General features: G+C 47.2%; 1 protein-coding gene across 11 annotated transcripts in view; it reads left to right on the top strand.

Moving 5' to 3' along the window:
• SPATA13 (spermatogenesis associated 13) overlaps window positions 1–12297 on the top strand; it is a 159041-nt gene that overhangs the window by 113716 nt on the left and 33028 nt on the right. For 8 of the 11 annotated variants that reach the window (XR_014585466.1, XM_083839663.1, XM_083839662.1 and 5 more), the window contains exon 3: window positions 11771–12133. The exons of 2 other annotated variants lie outside the window; for them this stretch is intronic. Coding sequence is in view for 8 of the 9 variants with exons in the window: in XM_083839663.1 (XP_083695789.1) it covers window positions 11771–12133 (363 nt within the window). In the remaining variant the exon portion in view is untranslated. Of the gene's footprint in view, window positions 1–7538; window positions 9896–11770; window positions 12134–12297 lie in introns of those variants that run through there. One more of the 11 variants, XM_083839657.1, reaches the window with a different exon arrangement.

Raw genomic sequence — 12297 nt, forward strand, 5'->3', positions numbered from 1 at the left:
CACCCTGCAGTTATACCAGCTTGTCATGTGGGCTTGTCAGATTTTACTAGCCTGAGCAGGGTCTGGCTGTATTTCTTCCCAGCCAAAAGGTCTCCAAGGAGTCGGTGCACTTGGAAGCAGCGTTGATTCAGTGTTAAACGCTTTTCCCGTGGAAGCCTTGCAGAACGGGGTGATATTTGTAGAGAGGTATGTTGTGAAAGGTGCAGTGCAGGGGTTTAAACATTCGGGCCTTGCTGATGTTGTCACTGTGCATTGGTGGCCATGCCGAGTGCAAGCTATTTGGATATTCGCCCGCAGATTTCGGACAGCAGAGCGTGTTGTTGCTGAAGTGTTGGGGAAGCCACCAGCATGTCATTGTACCTACCCCCAGCAGAAGGGCAGCTGCGCCGCTGCACCCCTGAGATAAATGCAGTTGTAAACCTGAAGCCCCGTGGAGGAGGGGCAGTGTGAGCACCGCCACCGGAGCAGTGGCAGTGGTTTGGCAGTGTCGGTGAAGGGCAGTCACACACATCCTGGAAATGGCTCAGCTCAGCCCCTGCCATGTGCAGCAGCATGGCTTTGGGCTGCCTGGGGTGAGGCAGCTCACAGAGGTTTGCCTTTCGTTGGGAAAAATGCATCAGGGCAAGGGTCCCTCTGGGTCTGCATGAAAACCAGTTACAGAATTAACCTTTTAAGCTACCTCAGTTTGAATAAACGTGTCGTATGCCTTAGGTCTCAGAGAAACAAAGGTAATTGTTGCAGTTGTACACGCTTCAGCCTCCCAGGCTAGGTAGTCTTACAATGTCTGTGAAGCCATATAACTTTAAAAGCCTGGCGTGGTTTTTACAAACCGACTGGAGATGATAGTTATTCCCATTCTCATCAGCGTTGCCATTCTACTGGAGAAGAGCAAGTTTGTTTATTGTCTGCAGCTATGGTAAGGTTGGAAAATTAGCCCAGTACCTACAAACACTGGGGCTCTGGGATCATTCCCCACCGCAGAGTCCCAGGGTTGCCACAGCCACCCACCCGTCTTTCAAAGCTCTCCCATAAGGGTGTAGGCAAGGAGATGCTTTCACTGCCAAAGAGGTGAGAAGCCCTGGTGGTTTATGTGTCAGCGGTGTTTCTCAGGAACGAAAGGGGAAGGAAAATCAGTGCTCCTCATCTACCATCTAGTGGTGATCTGGGCTCATGACACAAAAGAAATTCAGCTCGTCCCTCCCCTTGGTTCCCCACAAACCAGTGCTGCCTTTCAGAAGTTTTAAAATGAATGTGTGCTTTGGGTGGATAAAAGTTACTGCAGTTTTAGTTTTAACACCACATTCTGTTATTATCTAGCCTGCAATTTAAACTTTATCTTATATTTTAGGTTATTTGTGAGCGTGTTTCAGTTGTCTAAAATACGCTGCGTGCTCTGGGAGCAGCTCTGCATTAGTGTATGGGATGCACATCTGCTGTAGGATGGAGCCCTTCAGGAGATGATGGAGATGACAGTGATGGCTGGGGACAGATCCTGTGCTCACCACAGCAGTGGTGAGGGGACCAAACCTCCTCCCTCTGTCACGGGCACTGCGTGGAGTGGTCTGTGTTTTGCTGCATGGCAAAACAGCCGTGTCCACCCAAATGGTGCAGCTGCACCCAAACCTCTGTTCTACAGCTACATTTTTGGAGGTGGTAGCTACAGATCGGAAGCAGGAGCTGTGCAGGACAGGGGTTACCTCAGTCTTAGTGTGCAGAGGGTGTAAGCACTGCCCTCTCTTCTCTCCAGACCTGCTCCTCATCCCATACACAACCCTACAGCCGTGGCACTCAGCATGAGTACAAAACAGGGAGAGTGGTGTGGTTTTTCCCTGCCATTTCTTTGGAGGGTGTCATTGCGCTTTTTCTCCTCCTCGCTAGCATGCATGGAGGTAGCTTGGTACCAAAGACGCCAGGTATTTTTTAATTGGAATTTATTCAGCCTGCAGGCTCTTCAGTGAATGCCACATACTCACACAGTGAGGTCACTGGGGTTTGAACTTTTGACTACAATTCATTTTTTAATTTAACCTTACATCCCCGCATTATAGAACTGTACCCACCCAGAGAATTGTTTCTGTGACCCTTTAGTGCTTGGTTTGTTCTCAGCAACACTTTGAGAAGTAATGCTGAGCAATGCAAATCCAAAACTTTTAAGACTTTGTCTGAACCTTAAGTACACTGTTTTGACGGACAAATCTACATACTCTCCACGTTTCATGCATCTTCTTTTTCATGTGAATTTCATGTAAAAGCCAGTATGTATTCCAGCATAGCCACTAAAATCTCTTTAGCTCGGAGACATATTTCACTACAAAGCTTGCAAGGTACTAAAGAGCCAGGCTCAAACATGTTCTCCTCTAAGGACTGACTGCAGTAGCTGGAAGCGAAGCTATTTTATTCCCTTACCCACTTGTCCAGACAATTACAGTCTGCAAATGAAGTCTGTGGAACTTGGTCCATCTCCATGCATGCCCAAATGCAGAAACTACCCTGCATTAAGTACCATTTCACATTTGGACTTTACTTTCCTGAAGAAGATCCCCATGTCACTGTAAATAGCAAAACCTTAAAGCCTTTGCTTTGGACTGGCACATGGCAGCCACTAAGGCTGCATAAACAACACAGTTTGGGACAAAAAAAAAAAACAACAAGGATTTATTTGATGTCACCTAGTGTTTCCCAAGCTCTTTGAGCACCTGCTGTGTAAGGTGCCTTGCTGGCATCTGGCTTCATGGTGCACGAGACCTTTTATTACTTAAATACACACGTTATCTGCATGACTCTTAAGTGATTATAGTGAAGATTATTATAGGTTATAGCAAAGAGGTAATTCTGTACTGAGCGCTGAGTCCCAGTTTATTTGCAGATTGTGCTTTAAATGCTCTGGGATCGATCTGTTGACTCATTTACGTCTGTGCCATGCAGCAATCGGAGGTCCTGCCTCGTCCACGCCGTGCGATCCCCAGAGCTCAGCCCTGTGCAGGGGCACCTGGCGGTGCTGACCTGCAATAGCACACAGCAAGGCTGGAGCCGCTGCTCTCGTCTTTTCCTTACGGGTCTCTGGGCTCTGAATATTGAGCGCACACGGCTTAATTTGGGGGTAAAACTCATGGAAGAACTACTACGAATTGCAAGTGCCCAGCACCGCAGGGCTGGGTCAGCTGCTCCCAGCTCCCTGAGCTGTTGGCATTGGATTTAATCATCTCCAGGTCATCCACATGCGATTTGGAATGTGGCTTAATCAGCTTAATCTGTGTAACTGAAAATCTGCTAAACTGGGAAGGATTAAGTAAGTAAGGGTGGGAACGTAAACTGGGCTTACTGCTCCCAGCAGGTCCCAGCACTCCGGTGTCACTGCTGGTGGCACTGTGGCCAGGGGACAGCAGCAGAGCACCGTCAGAGGTGCTCAGCAGCATCTCATCTGCAGATTTCAATGGGACCAAGTGATGCTGGATTTGCTCTGAACTCTCTGAGCTGCCCCAAACAGGACAGGATACCTCTGCGCGTTGCTCAGAGAATGACTTCCAAGAGCGCTTGTGCAGAGCTAAAGCAGAAACCACCGTGCCTTGCTACAAACCCAAACTGCAGAGCTGATCGCTGAAATGCTAGAGCACAGAGCCCTCAAAGGACGCCCTCCTTCCTGTCACAGCAGCAGCTCTTCCAACGTGTTGCAGCAAAGCTGTCTGCCATTCAGTGCAGCCCGCAGTCATTTGTCACTGTGCCTGTTGGTAGGCAGAGGGAGAAAAAGGCAGTGGGGACAGGAATCGGAGTTCTGGGTCAGGTTAGGCACAGCCAGGTGGCTCACCCTGGTCAGGAGAGATAATACCGCTGGCCGTGGAGTGGCACCCTGGGCCGTGTAACTTGGTGTGTGCACAGGGCAAGGTGCTGACCTGTCGGTGCTGCACATCCGTCCCCGCTCCAGGAGGCTCCCTCTGAGCACCAGGCAGCACTTCTGTGCTGGGCGGGTGACGGAGCCCTGGCACAGGCTGCCCAGAGAGGCTGTGGGGTCTCCTCCTTGGGGATCTCCAAAAGCCGCCTGGACGTGGTCCTGGGCAGCCTGCTCTGGGTGTCCCTGCTTGGGCAGGGGTGGGAACAGGGGCCTCCAGGGGTTCCTTCCAACCTCAGCCATCCTGTGATGCCATGAGGCTGTGATGCCCAAACTAAAGGAAGGCAGCCGCGGGGTTTCCTCCGAGCCACCTGCGCTTCCCCCTGCTGGCATCCGGGGGCTGCTGGGGGTGCAGCTGAACCCCCCCGCAGGGGGCTGAGGTGGAGCACAGCAGGCTCGGCTCCTCCGAGCCCCAGCTCAACCGCAGCGGCCTCGCCCTCGTGCCACGCTTGAGCAAGTAATCGTTTGCAGACGGAGAGTCGCCCAAGGCAGCTCCACCCGCTGCAGGCTGCAGGCTGGGTCCGCTCCTGGGACCTGCCGGCGGCTTGGGCTTGGGCTGGGACAAGGACAATGGGGCTTTGCCCGGGAAGGGTGGGGAGAAGGGGAGCCAGGGGACCTCCTCCTGGAGAGACGGGTACAAGGCCGACAGCTTTTTATGTTCCGCTTTGTTTGCAGAAAGCTCAACTTTCAAATCAGCTGGCTTTTGAGGTTTGCCAGCGGATGTTACAGAGACAACAGGCAGCCTGGAAAAAGTTGTTTGTTTTACCAAATCAGAGGAAAATGAGTATTTTCAGTCCTCCTACATGCTCTGGGGTGTCCCGAGTCTTGATTTAGAAATTACATAGGGATTATTTAGGGGCTGTTAATACCTACACATCCTCTGAAAAGACTCAAAAGATATCAATGCTACTTTACTATATGCTACATGCTTGCTTTTAATTTAAGATACTGAAGTAAAGGTGAAATACTGCTAAAGCATCATCCCCACAGATCAAGACACCGGAAAACTGTTTTCTGTTTTTAGCACCCTTGCATTTTATACGTCTGATGAGATTATTCAGCAAAGCAAATGCACGTCTCTGCGAACTGCCCTCTGCCAGTCAGAAATCTGCCAGCTGCGTTTGGTTTTGGAAATGAGTAAAATGATAGAGGAGAGGACGAAGGAAATCCTTCAGGCCGAAGAACAGTCATGAGATCCTCTGGTCATTTCCAGCTCAGCTGTGTGCTTCCTGTGTGATTTGAATTGCTGAAGTGCTTTGTGTCTGCGCCTTATCTGTGAAATGTGAATGTTACGAAGGTGAACTCACTAATCTTTGTAAAGCACATTGCTCACAGGGAAAGCATTAGGCTTTTTGATTATGATAAGCATGCTTTCAAGGCTCAGGTTAAATGAAGTAAACCAGCATTAAGAATGCTGTAGAAATATATGGCCAAGTTTTGTTTGGGGTTGTGTCTATATGGCTTATCTGCATAGATCATAGAATGGTTTGGGTTGGAAGGGACCTTACAGACCACCCGGTTCCAACCCCCTGCCATGGGCAGGGACACCTCCCACCAGATCAGGTTGCCCAAAGCCCCATCCAGCCTGGCCTTGAACACCTCCAGGGATGGCGCATCCACAGCTTCTCTGGGCTAACATCTAAATCTCCCCTCTTTTAGTTTAAAACCATTCCCCATTGTCCTATCACTATCTGCCAATGAAGAAAAAAATGTTGCCTCCATCTTTTTTATAAGCTCCCTTTAAGTACTGAAAGGCCACAATAAGGTCTCCCCGGACCCTTCTCTTCTCCAGGCTGAACATCCCCAGTTCTCTCAGCCTTTCTTTGTAGAAGAGGTGCTCCAGCCCTCTGATCATTTTCATGGCCCTCCTCTGGACCCGCTCTAACAGCCCCACATCTTTCTCGTGCTGGGGCCCCCAGCCCTGGACGCAGCACTCCAGGTGGGGCCTCACAAGGGCAGAGCAGAGGGGCACAATCCCCTCCCTCCACCCGCTGCCCACCCCTCTGTTGGTGCAGCCCAGGACGCAGTTGGCCTTCTGGGCTGCAGGCACGCACTGCTGGCTCGTGTCGAGCCTTACATCCACCAGAACCCCCAAGTCCTTCTCTGCAGGGCTGCTCTCAGTGAGTTCTTCTCCCAGTCTGTGCTCCTGTCTGGGATTGCCCCGATCCAGGTGCAGCACCTTGCACTTGGACTTGCTGAACCTCATTATGTTCATGTCGGCCCACCTCTCAGGCTTGTCCAGGTCCCTCTGGATGGCATCCCTTCCTTCTGGTGTATCGACTGCACCACTCAGCTTGGTGTCATCTGCAGCTCGCTGAGGGTGTGCTTGAACCCACTATGTCATTGATAAAGATATTAAACAACACTGGTCCCAGGACAGATCCCCGAGGGACACCACTCAGCACTGGCCTCCACCTGGACATAGAGCCATTGACCACCACTCTGTGGGTGCTGCTGTCCAGCCAATTCCTTATCCACTGAATGGTCCACCCTTCAAATCCATCTCTCTCTAATCTGGAGATCAGGATGCCGTGTGGGACAGTGTCAAAGGCCTTGCAGAAGTCCAGGTAGATGACATTGGTTGGTCTTCCCTTGTTGACTGATGCAATCACTCCATTGTAGAAGGCCACCAGATTGGTCAGGCACGATTTGCCCTTGGTGAAGCCATGCTGGCTGTGTCCGATCACCTCCTTGATCTGCATGTGCCTTGACTTTGCTTCCAGGAGGATCTGTTCTGTGACCTTTTGAGGCACAGAGGTGAGGCTCACCGGTCTGTAGTTCTCTGGGTCCTCCTTTCTTCCCTTTTTGAAATGGGGAGTGCTGTTTCCCTTCTTCCAGTCACCAGGGACTTCACCTGGCTGCCAAGAGTTTTCAACTATAATGGAGAGAGGCTTGGCACCTCCATCAGCCAGTTCCCTCAGGACCCTGGGATGCACGGCATCGGGCCCCATAGATTTGTACCTGTTCAGTTCCATCAGGTGGTCTTGGACCTGCTCTTTGCTTACAGTGGGAGGGACTTTGCTCCTTCAACATCTGCCTGGAGGTACAAGGATTCAAGAGCCCCACTTCAGAGCCCATATTGATCATGTCCATGAAGCATAAAACAACCTTTTAACCTCAGTTAGTAGTGATGATAAATGAACTTCAACTAGCGTTCCCCAGCTGCTATTTAGCAACAAGAAAAAGTGCAAAGGTTACCTTTTATCATGTACCTGGGTGGAGACACTCTGCCTGGACTTTTACTCAGTTAAGTGAAGGTGATAAAATTATTTATGACCACTAGGTCATGAGCACTTGGTCCTTTACATTTTTGCTAGCTTGTATGAACTGAAAAATCCGTTCTAATATAACTCTGCCGAGTTAGGAGCATTTGGCAGTTCCTGTGTTATACAGTGGCAGTTCCTGTGTTATACAGAAATAGCAGCTCTTTAATAGTCACTGATTATAATACCAGCATATAGCTGTCATTGTTAACGTAAGTTTATACATTTTATATATGGACTCCTAAATGCACACGGAAGCGTGTAGTTGTGATTAATACACAGAGATATCTACACGAAATAGCACGTCTGTGATTTTTCCCTATAAATACTCCAGTACCTGTTTTTAAGCCTTGCCATTTACAGAAGAACAGGACTGATTATCTATCACAAGTGTTTCCTGAAAAATACGGAGTGATCAAGTGTGCTGAAACTTCTCAGACATTACTAGAATTTGATCTGGTCTGTTCTCTGGACTAGAAAAGGGCTGCTGGAGTTAGGGAGGCTGCACTTCAGCCAGACAGCTCAAAAATAGAGTACCTATGTGGGAAAATAAAGAGATACCAGAACAAGAAGCAATGCAACTTCTTTCGGAGTTAAGGAAGAAAAAAAGGCAGAAGGAAGCGGGAATTGAGGTGGAGAAGACAGATGAGAAACAAATTTCTAGAGATTTAAGCGTCCCCTTATACTTTTCTGTATGTGTAAGTTAGGAAGAGTTAATTGTGTTGGTAGGACATAAAAATACGAATAAAAAATCCAACTATGTAATGGTAGGAATGCAGCTGGGTGGGCAAGGAGCCTCCATTGTGTTACCCAGGCACCAATGTGTTTACAGAGCTGGGATTTTATTCTCGTTGGGGAGTTTATTGGCATAACTACATCATCAAAAGCTCACATGGGATTGTTTGTCTGTTGCCAGTGCAACAAGTGTACCAGCAGCAGGCGCGTGTTGGGTCGGTTTTATAGTTTGGGCTTTTTCTGCAGTCGGGTGTGTCTGTTGGGTATGGGACGTTACTCATGATTGATATAATTGTGCCAGTCAAAGTCCCTACATGCAATTTCAGGTACTGGCAAATTTTTGCCATTACAGTGATATAAGTTGCATCCATATAAGTTGCTTACACATGAGCATCACTGTCAGTACTGTATAGATCAGATCTTGTTCTGATATGGAAAGTTATCCTTCTCTCCTTGAGCAACACTCCCTCTGGAGGTAGTTTTTGGTGCCAAATTTATAAAATACACACCAAGTAATAATTGCAAAACCTGGCTCTCGTCTGGCTACCAAGGCTAAGTTAAGATTTTAGTGCCTGACCACCTGATGCTGATCTTGCTTACATTGGTATTAATGAGTAACAAGGAATGCCAACAGCAGCAGTGCTCCCCTGAGTGCAGCAGAGTTGTACCGATGCCAGATCGAGGTGAGCAGGAGCAGATCTGAGCCCTTGAAGCTGCGATACCTGGACTGGGAAATCAGTCTGGGACAGGAAAAGGAGAGGTTCAGCCCAGCTGGGCTCAGGGCCCGTGGTGCAGGTGCCTGGGAAGCTGCCATTGCAACCACCGGGATGGCATCCTGGGGGGTGCTGTAAGGAGCTGGGGAGCACAGCAACCCAGAACTGGCACCTGGAGCTGAACCTCGATACCTAAAAGTAGCTGTCAAATGCTTCAGGATGGCCCTGTAGGTCCTGTGTCATACTTGCATGACTCAGGAAAAAGAAAAAAGGTTGAAATACAGCAATTTAACTAATACTGTTGTAGATGTTTGGGTGTCTGGGTGAAATTTATTCATCTGCATTGGTATAAATATGTAGAGCTGTTTGTGTTTGCAGTCTCATATGAATGAGGATGCAGCCTAAAAGACAAGATGAATGATCTTGATTGCTCACATTGGTAATCCTATGCTGTAGCTAGATTAGCAGGTGTGAATTTCAGAAAACTCAGTGTGGGCTCATCTTTAGTTAAACCTTTACCTCTTGGGAGTCTTGAAATTGGTTGAAATTTTTGACCAGCACTTACAATTCTGGAGTCAGTGCATGACATTTTGATTTTTGTCCTGCATGAAGTGCCAGGCATATCTATACCCATGTCTGTAGATTGTAAAACATAAACCCGATTTCTCTTTGAAAAAAGAGAAGGTCACTTGAGGTACATCAGTATAAAGCCGGTGACAAGTGGAACTTGCTTCAGTGACTAAGTACAGGAGCCTATGAGTTACACGCAGGGTATTTTATTACTGGTAGTCAGCGTCTCTTGATCAGGTCCCTCTTGCTTGATGAGGTCACTTAGAGCAACGTGAGGTTATCAGTCTCGTTTCCTCTGATTTTTTTTGCTAGGGGAGGATTATGTTTTCTGTTTTATTAGTATTCTTCAGTGCAGTTAGGGGTCTAAGCCTAAAAATACACGTCCTTCAGGATTGTTTATTGCACAACAGAGACAAATGTCACTGTCATTTGGATAGGCTACTGTAGGTGGAGTGCTACAGGAGAACAGTCCTCTCTTTGCAAATGTTATTGCTCAAGATAAGGGTGTAAAAAGCAGATTAGGAGATGACATGTGACGTGTCCTTCCCTCAGTCTAAAAGTACAGGATCATGGGATGAACTTTGCCTGACTGGTTACGCAGGGAGTTTGTTCGCGCTTGTGGCTCTTACGGACAAGACTTTGGAAAACAGAAACAGAAAATGACACTAGTGAGCTCCATTCTCAGTCACTGTGTGTGTGGAGACCCTTTACCTGTGTCTGATTCAGAGGTAAGAACCTTGCTTAACCTGTGCTTTTGCTGCTCTGACCTCGAGGGGCTGCTTTTGAGAGCCAGCTTCACCCGCTGTGCTGAAGGGAGCTGTGTCGCTGTGCCAGCCAGGTGCTTGCTCCCGCTGAATCGCTTCAGCTCCTGAAGCTAGGCACGAGCCAAAACCTGCAGAGAAGCCGAAACTTTCTTGAGTGGCAGGTGTGGCACCACAGAGTTCAAATCGGTGCAAGTGCTCTATTCAGAGGAAATTTCATGTTGTAAGTGGAGGAACTTAACATAGAACGAAGGACCTGGATCATTTTTCATACCTCCATTGCAGTAATCGTGTTAAAATGCTGACTATTTATTAACTCTGCCTGCTAGTTAAGGTGGTTTCATACAGTGAAATTTCTCTTAATCTGTTTTACAAATAAAAAGCAAAATCTGCCCACTGTCAGGTGCATCAGGGTAACTGGAGTTGTACAGGCCTGGCTGAAAATGGTATGTGGAGCAGAAGGTGACAGAGGATGAGACATCTTATACAGGCTTCATTGTAAAAGGCTGATTCTGGGCTAATGGCTGCTTTGACAATGCAGCACCTGAAATGCCTTCATCTGGTCTAAAACAGAGGAACAAACTGTCGCCAGAGGTAATCAAAATGTAGCCTCTCCTTTTGGAATGTTTATTAGCTTTGAACATTGTCATAAGTGCACTTGGGCAGTCTAAAAATGTCTTGATAAAGAAGTAGGCTGATTTTTTTTTTACAAAAAGTCAGAATTAGTTTGTAATTCATAGGAGAAATTACAGCAGGGTTCACTTGCCCAGCAGTGAATTGGTGTTAGGACTCCAATCCGGCAGTCGTGCAAACCCAGCCCAGAAACACTCCCTGTAAAGAAGCCAGGAAAAGCCAAGGAAACACTGAGAATTTGGAAATTTGAGGGAGAAGTGAATTTAAATTTTTATGTGCAATATTTTCTTCTTAAAAACTGTGGGGGTTTTGCTAGAGAAGCTTGCAGCAGTTTACTCCAATTATGCGGAAATCCTTCAAAATGTTGCCTTGGATAAGTATTTCAGTTGTGGCTGTTTTATTTCCTAACTTGCAGTACTAGTACAATTGTGTTAGCTATAGGCATTAGCCTATAGGGCCAAATTTGCTGCTAAATACAAATGACATGCTCATTTTCCAAGCTTCCTCTCTGAAAAGGTTGATTTCCCCCAAATTTGTGTTACAGTGTCGTATCACTGGTTCTGTTGTGTGTGACTATAACCTTCCTGATCAGGGAGAAAATTAATTTCTCCCTTCCAAAATGAATCAGCTCGCTCAACCGACTCACACCGGGCCATGCAGTCCCTAGATCTGACACAAGTGAGGGTGTGTGAGTGGGTGGGAGGAGGGAGCACGACTGCCTGTCGTGGTATCAGCTTACAGTTACCTGGCATCAGCAAACCATCAACTGAGCCTCACTGCTTACTTTCATCACTGGGTAGGGGTAAAGCAGAGGAATATGTGTGGGCTGAATTTTTTTTTACAGAAGTTACATGTGTCATATTACTTGTGTGCATGAAGAACTGAGTGCCAGACCTGATTTAGTGAATGCAATGTTTATGATATGTCCTCGTCCTATTGCAGAAGTCATAGGTGAGATATTAATGGTATTAGTGATGTTATTTGCCTAAGAGATGCTGATGATGTAGTGTTAACCTTACTTAGCACAAACAGCATATGATGTATTTCCTTGTAAAGTTACCGTCTTCCTGAATTGTCAGTTGTATTTATTATATTTGTGGTAACGCTTTCTCTTTAGCAATGTTAAATTGATCTGCCGTATGAAAAACTCACAAATGATTAAGTATGAGAAAATTCTGTGGCTTATTTGACTTGTTCACATTTAAAAAGGTTGTTTCTGATGACCACTGGAAGAAGTCCTCATCCCAGGATGAAGAGAAGACAGACACACAGAAGGTCACACCCAGGAGATGGAGCTCTGGAAAAAGGTCTCGGCCCAGACCTCTCTCAGACTATGGCCAAATGTCAATCAGAAGTATCTCTATACCTGAAGATGCAGTTGCTGTGGAGTCACAGAAGACAGACTGCACAGATGGAGAAAATCAGCCACGACTGGCTTCTGTTGGGTCTGCAATCCAAAGCAATACAGTAGGCTACAACAGAGGGCGAAAAAGAAGACCCATCTCTGTGATAGGTGGGGTCAATTTCTATGGAAGCGGTCCAGCAGAAGAAATAGAAGGTCTGCTGACACAAGTAAGATAAGAGATGTGCTCTCTGCAGACTGCAGAAGACCCTTTCACTTCCTTGTCTCTGTCTTCAACCTAGAAAATAGAATGGATGCTTCCTTTTCTTCCTTCCCTTTTGTCAAGCTGACTTCATATACTTACAATTCTGCTTTCCTTGTCACTAATTACTTT

The sequence above is a fragment of the Anser anser genome, assembly GCF_964211835.1.
Source record: "Anser anser genome assembly, chromosome: 1".
Taxonomy (NCBI): domain Eukaryota; kingdom Metazoa; phylum Chordata; class Aves; order Anseriformes; family Anatidae; genus Anser; species Anser anser.